Raw genomic sequence first — 16,702 nt, 5'->3', positions numbered from 1 at the left:
CCTTCAACACGGAGCCTTGGCACCACGATTGTTTTGAACATGTTCAAAGTTGTTCACGCTCATCACGATCTTGAAGACCTCACCACGACCATGATACGACCTTACTACGATCTACACTATCGTACTACCAATGACTACGATCATCAACATTTGCATTTTTTTTTACAGATCGTAGTGCGATCGTGGCCTAGTGGGACTGCGGTATAAACAAAACATATAAGTATAAATTCTGCGTTTGATTCTAAAAAAAAAGACGAATAAGAAGAGAACTTTTCATAATGTTTTTTTCAAAGGTGAACGAAAGTACTGATCTTTTAAAGTTTTTACATTAATATCCTCTTCACTCGAATAAGTATACATATATATAATGTATATACAGGTAAATGACTTTGTGACCTTATGACCTTGTTTACAAAAAAAGAAAAGAATATGATTACAATTTACAAATTTATTTCATCATTTCAATAATGCAATACATCGATATAAATAGATCAATGATAACAGTACATAACGCCAACTGTGTAAATAATAATCTATTCAAATAGATCCAAGTGAATACAACCGGATATTAAAGACACTATCTGTGTGGTGAGTGTTTAATTTAAAAAAAATCATATTTTAAATACATAGTACAGACATTTTTTGTAAAATCGACTTAAATTGCGATATCATGGAATGACTAACATGACATTTATTTCAATGAAACAAATTTAATATTGAAAATATGTTATGGAAATATCACATGATCTGATGTTGGTTTGCAAACAGTTTTGCAGTTTCAAGTTATCCCCTAACATGCCTAAAATAAAAGCTTAAAAAGCACGTGTTGCACAAAACAAATAATACCTTTGCAGTGCACTCTCATTTCACTTCCTGCTTACATGTAACCAAAACAAGACAGTGATATGTAATGCATTATATGTAGTACTACGTACATCTGATTCGGTCAACAGAGGATTTCTGAAAGATAGTAAAAAAAAAGATTCTAGTATAACGGGCAAATAAGCGACTGTAACAGTTACTATTTATAGCTATTTACCTTCCACGTAAATCAACATGTAACGTAAACTTTATGCAAACACTTTGTTGATTTAATTTTGTGATAATTCAAAATTGAACTACAAACTATAAACTCGTTTTTCCTATATTAAAGCATAACACAAAAAATTTATGCAAAAGATTTTAGAAAGTATATAAATAAAAGATATTTGAATAACGCGAAATTTAGGAAATGATCGTGGCGCATTATCATCTTATCCAACGTCCTACGATTGAATTTAAAAAAAGGAGATGTAGTATGATTTCACAAGAGAGCAAATGTGACACATACATGATATATAGGTCATCGTACTGTCTTCAACAACGAGCAAAGCCCAGACCGCATCAGTGGCGGATCTAGGGGGAGGGTTTCGGGGGTTGGAACCCCCCTTTTTTTGGACGAACAATGCATTTGAATGGGGACATATCGTTGGAACCGCCCCCCCCCCTTTGTCCAGGGTTGGGAACCACTCCTTTTTAAAATGACTGGATCCGCCTCTGCGCATAGTCAGCTATACTAGTCAACAAAAGAAACGATACACGACTTTGAAATAAAATTTATCAAAAAGAATTAAATATAAAACAAAATGAGATATACTATTTTAAAAAGCTTTCATTTGCAATGTATGCACTTGTGATAATGAAAATCAAAACTTGTCGGAAAGTATCTAAATTCCGTGTAAACGAGCATAGGGTGCAAATTAGTTTTGCGGAAAGTTGAATAAAAAATCGATAGATAATTTTCTAAGTACTAAATAAAATTTCAATTTTGTTTAAAAATATTCAATATGCTAATCAAATTATGTTCATGTTGTACATGTGTAATTAAAGGGTTGAAATATTGTTTTTTTTTCAAATTTTTAGGAAAAAAGTGTTTTTTGAAATCTCAAAAAATGCAAAAAAATGTTTTTTTTATTTTCGTCTCAAAACAATGCTTTAGATATGAAAACAACACACAGTAAATTTGGAACCTTTCGGAGTAGTTTTAAGATTTTTACCGCTTTTTGAATATCACTTTACACATACTGTCTATGGTAAATCAGTTGATAATGTATACATTTTAACGATTTCTCGCGGGGCCGAACTTTGCTTAACAAATAAACTAAGAAACTGTATGATTTTTAAAAACAAATTGATGGCAAACATTGTCTTTACTTTTAAATGAGAGGTTGGCATCATTAATTGGAACTTCTATTTTTAAAATGGTCGTTTTATGTAAATTTTGTAAAAAAAAAAATAAATCGCGAAAAAACGTCACGAAAGCAAAAAAATATTATTTTTAAACGGATTTATATTTCCATAAAGATTAAGTATTACTACCTTCAATATTGGTCCAATGAACGGAAAACTTTATCTTTAATTTGAAAAAAGGTCTTGTATCGTTTCTTTTGTTGCCTAGTATATATTAAAAAAGCCCCGAAATAACAAACGTAAAAACTATAACGGCCTAATGTATGTGCAAAGTAATGACCAAAAACAATATATTAACACTGCGGGTAGCCAAAAACTCCCCCCTAAGCTGGTATAACAGAACAAACTATAAAATAATTTGAAAAAAATGATTACATCAGATGGGAACGAATAGACATCTATATTATAACAAATGCACAGAGTGGACGTGGCAGGGTACTTGTACATCTTGACTAAAATATTCTTTTCTGTTAGCCTATCGCTAACGCTGAGATTAATATTCTAATAAAACGCCAATGCTATGTAAAAATTTGAAACACATCGATCATGACTTGCATGTATTATTTACTTAGTAGAACAAAAATATGGAACTAAATAGGGGAAGTCTGTAAAGATTGACAAAATCAATTTGAGTTCGGTAATTTTGCTATAATTCTTTTGTATATACTTTAATATGGGAAAATGGTTTACAGCAATGTCTTTCGTTCGGTTGTGCAGACCATACCCGGGTTTGATAAACAAAGACGTAAAGGTTTTTAATACCTGGTCAAGTCACAGAGCATCAACATCAACTGTTGTTAGAGATGACCCATCACCAAGCGAGATCAAACCGTTCAGCGCAGTGCCTGGACCAAAAGGACTGTACAGTGTTCCGTACATTGGAGCTGCTCTGCATTTCAAACCTTTCAGTAAGTTGATACCTTTGTATATTTGGTAGGTAATAAGATTGTTTAATGAGATTTGTTGAACATATATTCAATCATGTATAATTAAAAAAAGGTTTTTCATCAAAATTCTGAAAATACCAAACTCTAAATCGTATATAATTTAAATCAGTTAGGAATAATAAAAAAGAGAACAGTACCAACAGAAAACAAACCATGAACATACCAATCCTTTTCAACATGGCATATTGGTTAAGACATAAACACACGAATATATGGCGGAAAAATAGTTGTTTGTTTTCTCACAACCTTTTTTTTTAATTAGTCTTGATAAGTGAATGACAAAAGGCACTCATAAGAACACTAAAAACATTGAAAGGTATAAAATTGAAGTTTGATTAAAATTCATTAAATTTGATTTATAATTATTCAACAATTTAAAGCAATGTTATCATTTCAAACGACTTTTGTCGAATCGTTACTTATACAAAACAGCAACCACGAAGAAAATTAATTCACGGTCCAAAGTTTACTGCCCCAGATGCACATTTCAATAACAAATGCCTTCTTAAGTGTTGATCAAGGCTCAAATTGCTAACATTCAGTTCTATTTGCAATGTTTAATTTACTCGTTTTATTTATTAGAAGCTTAAGGCAAGTAAATCTAATTTTATTTAAGCTTTTTTTCCATTACTATTGTCCCTGTCTTTTTTATTTTTTTTTATTTATATTTTTTTTTCATGATTTTAGCAAAGTTTTCGGCAAATGAAATAAACGACCTATTAACTGACATGAGAAAAAAATATGGAGACATATTCAAAATGAAGTTCGGAAAAGAAAATATGGTCTACATTAACCACCCAGATGATGCAAAAACAATATTACAAGCACACTACGAAGTACACAAAAGAATATCATTTGATCTGAGTGAAACCTGGGCTGAAAGAGAAAAAGTAAACAAAGGATTAGTTTTATTGTGAGTAAAAATATAAAATGACAAAAGTACAGAACAAAAATTAAAATCGGAAAGTCCGTAATCAAATGCCAAAATCGAAAGCTAAAACACACCAAACGAATGGATAACATCTATCATATTCCTAATTTGGTAACACATGTTTTAATTATGTATTTTGAAAAACAGGTTATATACAATATAAGAACATGACGAAAGAAGATATTGACAAACAAAAAGCAAACGAAAAAGAATTACCAATGATACAGAATACAATGTTCATATAAAACACATATAACATATTTTGAATATATTTTTTAATAAAGGCAACAGTTATATACAGGTGTTCCAAAGTCGTTAAACGACTGAGAGAAAAAAAATCCGGGTGACTTACTAGAACCTAAGGAAGCACATCATTAAAAAGAGGAAAACAAAGAAACAACAGGAATACTGAAGTGCATTAAGAACAAACGCTAGCATAAATTAATTAAACTATTTGATAAGAACTTCCATAATCCAGAGCTAGTACAGGACATTTTAAGAAAAAAATGTGGGTTAAACCTGGTTGTACGGCTAGTCAACCTCCCGCTTTTATGACAATGTTTAACTTTCGCTGAAATGACAACTCTACGTGACAGAATACAGCACAAACACACGATTAAACACACACAAACAAATAATATAATAGTCGACACAACATGCAAACCGAAAAACAACATTTTTATTGTACCAACGTCTCTAAAATAGATTTTTGTTCGGAGCAAAACATTTGTTTTAAATGTATCATGTATAGCTTATTGCATTAATACTTTTAATCAGTAATCGCAATTTGAATATGATCCACAGAAATGGAAAAGAATGGGCGGATCTGAGAAAACCGACACAGGAAAAAATGTTACGACCAGCTGTTGTAGCAAGTTATGTCCCTTTGATTGAAAAAGTTACAAATGACTTTGTTGACAACTTAAAGAAGAAAAAACAAGTGGATGACCTGTTATGGGAATTGAATAATTACACTACTGAAAGTAAGCCATTTAAATAAACTTACAGGAAAAAAAACCTAATGACTGCATATACATGTAGATTGAAAATATATCACTAAAAACGTTTGACAGACCCCACTGTAAAATAAAATTAAAGAAATACAGTTGCGTCAATATCATACTGCTCAATTTTGTAACGCTCTTTAAGATGGAATACTCGATATATAGTTGCGTCAATATCATACTGCTCAATTTTGTATCGCTCTTTAAGATAGAGCAAAACTAATAATGAATCAGGTATATCACAAACTTTGAGGAAAAGTTAGATACAATGTAAATGAGGAAGAACTTATCTAGCTTATTTTTGTTTAGTTAACCAGTGAAGTGTTAAACTTTCCCATGGAATGGAGAAGCAATTTTACATGATTTATTTATCGCTCAACACGTGCAAATTCTATACAAACCAGTGAACTATACAATAATGTTTAGTAATTATTATAACGAAAATTGCACCAGTAGATACCAAAAGAAAAGTTCTAAACTCGAAGTCATCAATGAAAATAAATCCAAAAAAACAATAGAGATATTAAGATTACGATGGAACAACAGTAACTCAAGCAAAGTCCCTAAATGGAAGAACAATCGCGGTCAATGAATAACATTCTTAAATGAATAAAACAGTTATTGTTCAGCCAGATTTAATGATGATACCTCGATGTTCAAGCAATATATCACTTTCGAAATGTTCAATAATAAATTAGACAAAGCCATGATCAATGATGTTTCGTATGTGTGCTTTATTTTTGAACAGTGACATTTATGATATTATTTCAGACCATGCATATGCCCTTTTTCCCATATTATACAGGAGCTCTTCAATCGACTCTCCAAATCGACTAAGTTATTTATTAACTATTGAATATGTTTTTTTTATTATGTAATATTTTATAATGCATGTAATGCTTAGGCAATATTTTGTACTATAAAAATAAGAAATAAATTCTGAAGTAATTACACTTGATTAACACAAGTCTGATGTTCATGATGTTACTGATACAGTATTTTTTTTGTGTCTGTAAAATGGTCGCCTTCAATAAAAAAGAAAAGCGATACGCCCAGATGTTGAAATATCTCCACAAAAATGTATTTCTCTAAGATTTGTGTGCGTTTGAATATTTAAGAGGGTTGTATATCATGTTTACATAAGGGTTTTGAACAAAAACATATGTCGGATGACTTTATGTCATTTGTCTAAATATTTTTTAGGTGTTGGTATGTTGTGTTTCAACAAACGACTTGGATGTTTAGATGCAGGCAAAGATAGTCCAGCTGAAGTAGCAGTGGTAATGAGAAATATATTTGACATGTTACAAAAGTCATTTTTCTTGCCTCTAAAAATGTACTTGTACTTCGAGACACCATTTTATAAACGATATCATAAGGAAGCCAGAACATTTATGGAGTAAGTTTCATAACAAAAACGTAGAAGAAAATTCCATGTTTATATTTTTTGTTTTTGATCGACAGCGTATTTGTTACGGTTGATGGAATGGTTTGGAGCAGATAGACAGTATTCCAATACGTGCTTATAGTATAATATTACTTACTAACATGTTTGTGTTCATATGAAGCAGAATTCATACAGAACTTTCTCAAATACATAACGTAAAAACAACTCGCGAAGGTCTTTATCTATATAGAATAACCATACATTGTCTCGAAATATCAATGTTATTTGTACAAGGCTTAGAAACAGGTAGAATGCGAGGCTGTGCCGAGCATTTCTACCTGTTTCGAGCCGAGTACAAATAACAGATTGATATTTCGAGACAATGTATGGTTATTCTTTATATACTGCAACTCTTATAACTGTTCAAAATGAAATATTTAGGGTAAAAAACATCATTTTTTAATTCTCAACGGAAGACGTAAAATTTTCGCGAACCTGTATGTTTTATTGACGTTATAAATAAAACTCTACGGAAACATATTGTCAACGTCATAAACAAGGTGATATACGGTCAGTGACTGTATATCACATATGAATATACAGTCAATGCAATTTGACTGCTCAAATAGCACAGCTGCAGTTTATATATTATTTTACTAACAGATATAACCAAGTGAATTTGTAACTAAGAAAACTATCGAATATAGAATGTCTTCTTCATAAGTTGATATTGAAACACATAGACCACTTTGAATTAGAATATCTACTAGCATAATTATTTCAACTTTACAAGTATCATCTTTTCATTTCTCAGCTGTAAAATAGAATCTGCTCTATCATATTATCAGTTAATACGTAACGCTGGTGTATGATCATGCTTAACTTACTTCATTAGCAGTGTTTACACACGCACTGCTCCATCAGACTTACATTGTATTAAATATAGTGACTAAAATCAATACTATATAATTGAGACGGTCATTACCAAGAATTTGGATGTGACACATGCAATATGACTCTTACCCTGCTTTGCTACTTTTGGAATTAATGCGATTTGATCAGTTTCTGTTTCAAAAGCAAAATATTTTTGGGTTTTAACGGTAAGTTTGATCTACATATCATCTGCAAGTTCTAAAACTAAAAACGTCTAGTATTTTTCATTTATATTTAGTTCTTATCTTGCCATAATTAAGAAAGCTTTGAATAGTTATTTAGCAATCCTGTATTATAATACAATTATTTCTGATAGGATAACAATAAGTGTTAATTTCTCCATCTCAGTTTGGACCAAAACCCCCAAAATTAATTACAAATATTATGTTCGATGTCTTGGATTAGGTAAACATGGTAAACTGGTACAAAAATGCCTCAGAAATTTAATTGTGGTAAAACTATTTTTGTTATACATTTACAAACTTGTTAAAACAATACTTAATCAAACAATCAATACTTAATTTTTACTGACTTCAAACTTTGAAATTGTTTGTTTTGAAATTGTTAAAAAAAATGACTGTAAATAGTTATCAAAGGTACCAGGATTATAATTTAGTACGCCAGACGAGCGTTTCGTCTATATAAGACGCACCAGTGACGCTCACATCAAAATATTTATAAAGCCAAACAAGTACAAAGTTGAGAAGCATTGAGGATCCAAAATTCCAAAAAGTGGTGCCAAATACGGCTAAGATAATCTATGCCTTAGTTTTTTTTAAATTTCAAAATTCAAAGTTTTGTAAACAGGAAATTTATAAAAATGACAACATTATTGATATTCACGAAATATTTGTTCTGTCTATGAAAAAGAACATCAAACATGTGGTGCACACTGAATAACTCGCGTAGAGTATTTTTTTTTTGAAGTGTGCACAACCATTTATTGATTTTATTCCAATAGACAGACAAAATATTACAGTCATTCCTTATAATTTAATTCGATTTAAACCGGAGTAAATCGTGAAAAAACGTTAACGACGTCACGGTCACTTGACACAATTATGTCTATAAGCTGATAAATAAAATACTGTCAGCCAATTAGCGTTACATCCGAAATTAAATTATTGATGAATGGTAAATATTTCAATTGTTTGTGATAAAATTCAAGTCTTCAGTTTATTCAATTTTCAGAGTTGTTTCTACAGAAACAGCAAATCAGAATGCATTTTTAACAAAGCTTAAAAAAGAAGGTAAACTGCAGGAATATCTTGAAAAAGAACCAAATTTCATGTACTCGTTATTGGCTGACGGGAGATTATCAGAGGACCAGATAAGCAGTGTTGTCAGTGATTTGTTTGGTGCAGGTATAGACTCAGTAAGTCACGTCTTAAATCAATAGTAATATAAACTATACTTTCAATTGTCTGTTTGAGAATCGCTTATTTACCCTTTTCATCATCTTTATAACTTATTTATAATATTCATTAATGATCCTAATTCCATTTTATTATAATTGTGCTTAATTTTTATATTGAAGTAAAACGATTCGTCAAGTCCTTTCGAAAATTTTACTTGATAAGAGTGACGTTCTTTTTTTTTTACAAGCATTGTTTGGTTTATTCAGCACATTAAATGTTAACTTACTAAGACACCCTCATAAGTATGTATTGTCTAACCATTGGAAAAGTAACACTTCTACTTGAGCATATAAACTTATCATTGATACAGAATCAGAGATGCTTGAATTAAAAGAAAAAGATAAAAAGGCCAAAAAAGTTGAAGAGCATTAGTAAACATATCCTGATGTAGCCATATATCATGGGTTAACTATGACCACATCCAAGGTTCAAGGTTCATGTAGGCCCGGGGGGGGGGGGGGGGGGGTCTACTGTACTAAAACTATCTTGAACGGAGTAAACCAAGGAAGTAAGGTTACTTTGTATTAACATTAAAACACAAATACTTACACAATTTCAACCCTTTCCATACGTGTACTCGCATGCAAAAAATTGCTTAAAAAGAGTTCCATTTTATTTCAAAACACGCATACCAGTCATGAACAAATGAATGGAGGAATGTTCGCCTTTAAAGAAAAAAAACATCATAATATTAATTTGTCGGACCTAGTGTGTGGAAAATTTATTGTTTCCAATATACATGACGCAGTTTTCTGTTATTTTAGACTGCAAATACATTAGTCTTCCTATTAGCCCAACTAGCTCTAAATCCAGATAAGCAAGCTAAGTTACATGATGAAATCCAAGAAGTAGTGGGAGACAATCAGCATCTGACCAAAGAACATTTAGCAAAGATGTCTTATTTGAAAGCGTGTTTGAAAGAATCCCAAAGGTACGCCTTTTTTAAAATGAGTGGTATTGATTTGTTTTTAATTTAGAAAAATCATCTGTTAGTATTCATAAGAAGATGTTGTATGAATGCCAATGCTAAACCCATATAAGTTTTTCAATTCGTTGAAATCAGAGTGTTTTAATTCTACAGAATTCGAAAATGAACTGGTCTTTTTTAATTTGATTATATACAGGCTACTTGATTAATACCGGCACAAGTTTTGTATATGAATCTCTTGCATGCCTACATAAACATGATAAATATCAACATACGTGTGCATAAAATGTATAAAATAAGTTTTATTTAAATTAATTACAAAAATGTATATTATCAAAACATCTTTTTATATTACATATGTAAAGTTACCATACAATTATTTGTACAGTATTTTGAATAACGATAGTTGTAGAAAACTACAACAGCATCGATTCAATATGACGACTGGACTATGTACGAAGGGATATGGATGGACTTTAAAGACTAACCAATACCATCATAAAATGTTATACATATAAGAATATTGATTTCTAGGTTCATGGTTTTGATCGCAGTTTAATGGAAATATCTTCGGCAATCATACAACGTATCCTAATTACTACATATACAAGCACCATCATAAATAGTGTTGTACCCATATATAACCTGTCATAGTTAGACTCTCAGCAGTATCTTTTTAATATATCTATATATACCTACTAGCATGAGGTTTGATTGTCATTAAGTACAACAAACAGATTTCAGAAATTGGTTTCAAATAAAAGCTGAAAAATATTTGATATATAGATATATAAAGATATATTTGTAAGCTTTGCTTGTAGTTCCACTTCCTAATGTAAAAAAATGTTTGTAAATATAAAAGTAAACTGTGTTGTTAAATGTAAATTTCTCATAGGAAAATTTTCCCGATATCATTTGGAGTATTGCGAATATTAGAGTCTGATCTTGTCGTTGGAGGATACCAGATGCCTAAAAACGTAAGTTGGAGAACACAATAGAGCCTGTGATTAAAAAGAAATAATAATACATTCACTACACAATATAATATAATAAATATGCAAAACGTGTGTACACAAAAAATACGAATCCACTAATTATTTATCTCATTTTGTAAACATGTATTCAAAGTTCGCAAATATCATTATGAAATCCCATTTAACTGCAATTTAAAAAAAAGAATGATTCTGATGACAATTTAAACGAAGAAATAAATTTGAATGATACAATAGTAAATTCATAATCCAACAGCTAGATATGTTAATACCTCCCTTAAACAAACACAAAAATCACTTATCACAAGACACTTACACCGACATGAATTATTAAGGTATTCGCCTTTACCATGCAGAAAGTGCCACGTATCAAGCAGAATCGGCTGGCATTTACGGAGAACATGAGGCCACCTGAAAGGTTTTGGTACGGTTCGATTTGTATGTTTTGTTTCGTGTACTATTGTTTGTCTATTTGTCTGTTTGTCTGTTAGTCTTTTTAATTTGTATTCATGGAATTGTCGGTTAATTTTTGTCTTATTAGTTTGCACGCCCCTCTTGTATCCTTCTTTCCACTTACACTACTAATCCACGATCTTTCATTATATTTATGTCTGTGCGTTCTCTTGACATCATTTAACTTATGAAAACGTTTTAGAAATGTAATACTATGGAATAAATAATTGTTTTGCTGTGCTCCTATTCTGTATGCATTGACCTCACTCACGAGACCTCTCGGTAGAATTTCGGAAACCGTCGCATTGCGTATATACGATTAATGGAAAAGTAAACAAACGTGGTCCAGAAGGTTGATTTTGGAAACGAAATAAAGGCAACTGTAGTATACCGGTGGTCAAAAGTCATACATAGATTGAGAGAAAACAAATCATGGTTACAAACTTAAACTGAGGGAAACACATCAGCTAGAGGAGGAAAACAAAGGAACAACAGATAAAAAATCATTAAACGACTGTATGACTAAGTTTAATTAACCAATAGAAACACATGCACATGGTTAATATAAAAAAAGTATAAACATCGCTATATTAAACATTTCATCTCACTTCTTTTGATTGAGGACTAGGCAAATGAATTAAAAATGTATGGGTTGTTAATTATTTATTCGTAATAAGATATATATACATGCATTGAATCACTGAATTCTATAACATTAATGTTACAGGTTTCTCGTTTTTATATGGCTTTGAATATTTTCTAGACAATGTTTGCGATTAATAATAGATCGATGGCAATGGATGATAGATTTTATTACCGACCAACTGAGTTCCTTCCTGAAAGATGGCTACGAGAAACAACTGGTGAGATAGCAAAAAGCAAAGAGTTTCCGTTTGCGCACAAACCCTTCGGATTTGGACCAAGAGCCTGCATTGGACAAAGGTTTGCTGAAAATGAAATTTTCATTGCCGCAACAAAGGTATTTAAAAATGTTATAGATAATAGAAGTATAATGTTCAAACACAACCTGTATTTCATTTTGACTTATAAGTGTACGTTTTGTGATCGTAATTGTGCAAAGCAACGTGTTTATATATATCAGCGTATAATCTGTCTAACAATGCTAAATGTTTTAAAATTACTCGTTCTGACATTTACGCAAATGGACATTGAAATTCAGCATCACATATGTTCTTGTTGTCATATAACTAAAGTTGTATGTGTATTGTGAAACCAAGTATGTAACACCCATCTGTATCTAAGCTTTAGTATACCTATTTTCTCCTTTTTTTCTATGTACAATTATATTGACTTGCTCAATCGACGAGGATACTGTGTATTACATTGTGGGAACTGTTACATATGTACATTGTGCTGAAACTATATCTTTAAAAACGAATTTAAGGTGTCGATAGTATACGGTATATTGTAGTTAAATATACTGTTTCACATGTTATATTTCTTGAACATGCATTTATTATTTGGAGAGTACATTATAATTCGTTCATATGGACATGATTTGATTATATGTTTCTGTGTCTGTTATCTGGGTATTAGCCTGATGCATGATTTATTTATTAATGTTTATGGTTTTCAGTAACTGCGAGTTTTCTAAAATCGAATTCCGTGTTGATTGTACTTGTTGATACAATTTATAATGCTTTGTATGTTGTTTATAATTCTTATATTATTTGCATATCTATAAATACTTGAATTGGATTGGTAAATTAGAAATTTTCTCTTGGTTTACACTTTGATAAACCATGTTTTCGAAACTACTTTCGTAATCTATTCATGCGTGATACACATCCTTGCAGAGATACTTGATTTGCTGCAAATTGATATTAAAAAAAAAACCAAATGCATATAACAGTTGTTTCTATTCTAATGCATATAAAAAAAAATAGAAATAAAATAAAAAATGCACTATAGCTTCAAAAATGTATAAAATAAAATTTAAATAAATTCCGCGAAATTTCATGAAGGATTTGGCGAATTTACGTCATGGCAAAACACGACGTCATACGAAACCTTCTAAGGGAAATATTATTGCGTGACGTGTGCGCTTCAAATTCGAATAATATCTCATTCAAATGAAGTTTTAAAGGCAGGTGTAATTTTATTTTAGATTCCTTTGCATTTATCGAACATTTATGGATTTTAGAAAGTCAATATGGTGGCCAACTCCTTAGTTACGACCTGTCAGTTTTGCATGTGATGGCGATTACAGTAACAGTCACACAGAAAATGTTAATCAAAATTTAGCTCCAGAATTATAAGGATTAAGCACATTTTTTCTAGAGGTTATTGATGTGTAAACCGGGGCTCTTACTAACAAACTTTACATAAAAGTCGGACTTTTATTCAGTTTGACTTTGTGAGTTAATCGCCCCGGTTTACACATCAATAACCTCTAGAAAAAATGTGTTTAATCCTATAATAACTTATTTATTAGTATTAAATCTCGTCACTCTATTTCTAATATATAACAATTTTGATAAGCGTTTAGAATAACTATAAATTTTCACTTCTGTTCTCTTACCATGCACACAAACATATTTCCGTTCTAAATAACTGTATGCCTCATACAAAAAAATGTTTCATTTACCTGTGTACATTATTCTATTTGGCAGCATTGTTTCTAAGGTGAACGTTGTCTTCCTTCCTGAAATTGTTTCACCCCTTTAATTATCATGTTTATTGATTTTGTATTTACATTGTGTAAAAGAACAAATTTATTCGTTCAGTGTATATTCACTTGTTTATATGTATTTTGATTGAGTCTATTTCATAGGACATGTTATAGTGTGTCTTTCTATGTTGTTATGTTACACTATTGTTTCAGGTACGTGTAAAGGTTGGTAGCTACCAAAACGTATTAACCCGCTGCATTTGTTTGCAATTCTCCTTAGTCAGGAACCTAATGTTCAGTGATTGTCGTTTGTTGATGTGGTTCATAAGTGTTTCTCGTTTCTCGATTTTATAGATAAAACCGTTTGACCTATAATGGTTTCCCTTTACAAATTCTGACTTGAATGGAGAGTTGTCTCATTGGCCCTCAGTCACTCCTTCTTTAATCTAATCACAATATTAATGACATGTCTAAGATAGGTTTGTTTCTACAATTGTGATATTTCCATTTTCTATATAGAAACATTTTTAAAAGTAGCTTCTGCATATGAAAAATGTATGTCTTAGTGGACTTATATTTCCTTTAATGACTTCCTGGGTCTCTGCTTACAAGAAAGATTCTGAACTAAGGGTTAAAAGTAGGATTGTTCAGATCATTATTTTTTTAATTTTACTTCATCTCAAGTTGGTTGACTGTTATGGAATATCTTTTTTTTTAAGATGACAATTCATTTATAGTAACAACAAATTCTGTTTTTTTGCCGAACATGACCTTTATAATTTGATATAATACAAGGATTGACCTAAAACGAGCAACACGTGCCACATTTATAGATGAATCTGCTTATCTTTTCATGGCACCTGATTTATACTGGGACCATCGTCGAATTTTGATGTGGTTCGTGGCTCACTCTTTAGTTTTTAATAATGTATTTTGTGTACTGTTTTGTTTTCTCTTTTTCTTGCCATTTGGCGTCAGTTTATTTTGACATATGAGTTAGAACGTCCCTTTGGTATCATTTTACTGATATATTTTGAGACAACTCGATATTCCGAAGTTGACATGTTTGACGATATTACTTTAACCTCTAGATTAAGTGGTTTGATATGACATATTGTTGGCTTGGCTGCTCTTTGAAGTATATCTCGCATTTGACATATAAAAAACAAGCCTTTAATATGGCTAATCAACGTTTTGATTTCTTAATGCAGATTGTGAAGAATTTCAGTGTTTCTATGCCACCTGATGTAAAAGACATCAAGACAACATTGAAGATTTTTACAACACCGTCAGAAAAAATAAAGATGAATTTTGTGGAACGTCAATAGATAATGAGACAATTAAATTCTCTTCAAGCAAGCATTTGAATAGAGAACGGACAATCTTAGCTCAAAGGGACAATTTCAAATTTAGTGATGTATAAATAGTTAAGATAAATATTTGTAATAGTATTTCAGCTTATCTAACCGTGGTAAAGTGAATATATATATTAACCATGTCAAAAGATCTTACATTCGTTGTCATGTTTGTGTTTGTGTTTGATGTCTTCCAAAGAAGATACGAAAGGACAAAAGAACCTGCACAACGGACCTAACAAAACTGGATTAAAAATCAAAACTTTCTTACTGGATGAAAATTGAACAACTAAAAGACACACTGCACGTAGTTTATAGTTATAATAATGTTTTATGCACTTGTATACTTGATAACAACGGTACGAAACTTCCGCATGCAGTATGTGGAACTTTTATTAGACACGTTTTAGATTTTTATCGTCCATATAACATCGAATACTTGATAAGTGTATTGGAATATATTATAAATAGATCGTCTAAATCTTTAAAGGCACATGATGCTGATGTTTAAGATTTAATGTGGAGAACTTATGTATTCATACATCATGTACAAATTGTATAATTATTAACTGTATTATTCAATCTTTTTATAATTAAAGAGAATCGAATGATACCTAAGGGACATTCCATCTCAGAAATCGAAAACAAACGGATAATGCCGTGGCTATCAACAGACAAAAACAGTATACAAAACACAACATAGTAAACTACAGACATAAGACCTTGAACCCTACCAAAAAAAAACGAGGCTAATATCAGGTGCTCTGCAAAGATAAGAGGAAATTGCGCCACATGTGTCTCCCGTCGTGTGTAAGTACAAACCCGATGATAAGCCTTATTCGGCAGTTTTTATTTAAGAAAGGAGGACCAGGATATAGTTACAAGATTGGGAACATACCCGTTGTTATTTGGGAAACATATTTTAATAACAGTCAACATACATGTGATGTAAGTGGTTTCTTCAATACTAAACGGATATTCATCGCAAAGCTCGCAATATTAACACTCAATAATGTTATTGAGATTGGACTAACATTTTTAAAATGTCTTAATATCAAAACAATTTCAATCATTATTGATAAGTTAAACTGCATTGAAAGCAAGGAGTTGTTAACTTTGTAAATACATTAATCATAGATACCAGGATTGACATTTATTGTTAACTGGGTTGATAATTTGTTTCTTTCACAATGTTTGTAATTTAACTGCGTAACGTTTTGTTTACATTTGATGTTTGACTATATGCATGCAATTATATTATTGGCTATCGATATATAAATATAAACAAAATATATAAGGAACCAAAATAATATTTATAAATTGATAAAGATGTAGTTTGATTGCCAATGTAACAATTTCACACTGAGACCAAATTATATTGCAGATAATGAATTAAAAAGCCATGGTGTTGTTGTTATTTTCGATGTGTTTGAATGCATGCTCTTTTGACATATTTGGCCTCTTAGCAATATGAAAGCAACTTATATTTTCCG

At 31.0% G+C, this 16,702-nt stretch overlaps 1 protein-coding gene across 2 annotated transcripts; it reads left to right on the top strand.

Moving 5' to 3' along the window:
• The first annotated feature begins 413 nt into the window (after positions 1-413).
• Positions 414-15,746, top strand: LOC139489130 (1,25-dihydroxyvitamin D(3) 24-hydroxylase, mitochondrial-like). Of its 2 annotated transcripts, XM_071275266.1 has the most exons (10): positions 414-588; positions 2,922-3,137; positions 3,864-4,089; positions 4,912-5,090; positions 6,315-6,510; positions 8,623-8,806; positions 9,614-9,780; positions 10,673-10,754; positions 11,986-12,201; positions 15,066-15,746. In XM_071275266.1, exons 2-10 carry the CDS (start codon positions 2,924-2,926, stop codon positions 15,180-15,182), a joined length of 1,581 nt encoding a protein of 526 aa, XP_071131367.1. In that variant the 5' UTR covers positions 414-588; positions 2,922-2,923; the 3' UTR covers positions 15,183-15,746. The 2 variants fall into 2 exon arrangements, with proteins under 2 accessions (XP_071131367.1, XP_071131365.1); XM_071275264.1 differs by lacking the exon at positions 414-588 and having other exon boundaries at positions 2,438-3,137.
• Positions 15,747-16,702: the final 956 nt, after the last annotated feature.

The sequence above is a fragment of the Mytilus edulis genome, chromosome 9 (genome assembly GCF_963676685.1).
Source record: "Mytilus edulis chromosome 9, xbMytEdul2.2, whole genome shotgun sequence".
Lineage (NCBI taxonomy): Eukaryota > Metazoa > Mollusca > Bivalvia > Mytilida > Mytilidae > Mytilus > Mytilus edulis.
The sequence above is the reverse complement of the archived record's forward strand: the minus strand, read 5'-3'. Positions and strand labels throughout refer to the sequence as shown.

What these genes read in the sequence shown, in the direction of transcription:
- LOC139489130 (XM_071275264.1), top strand. Translation starts at nt 2,903, where the DNA reads ATGGGAAAATGGTTTACAGCAATGTCTTTCGTTCGGTTGTGCAGACCA. An exon ending in TGTTTGAAAGAATCCCAAAG is followed by an intron (nt 9,781 to 10,672) that starts GTACGCCTTTTT and finishes AATTTCTCATAG; the next exon opens with GAAAATTTTCCCGATATCAT. An exon ending in GATACCAGATGCCTAAAAAC is followed by an intron (nt 10,755 to 11,985) that starts GTAAGTTGGAGA and finishes AATATTTTCTAG; the next exon opens with ACAATGTTTGCGATTAATAA.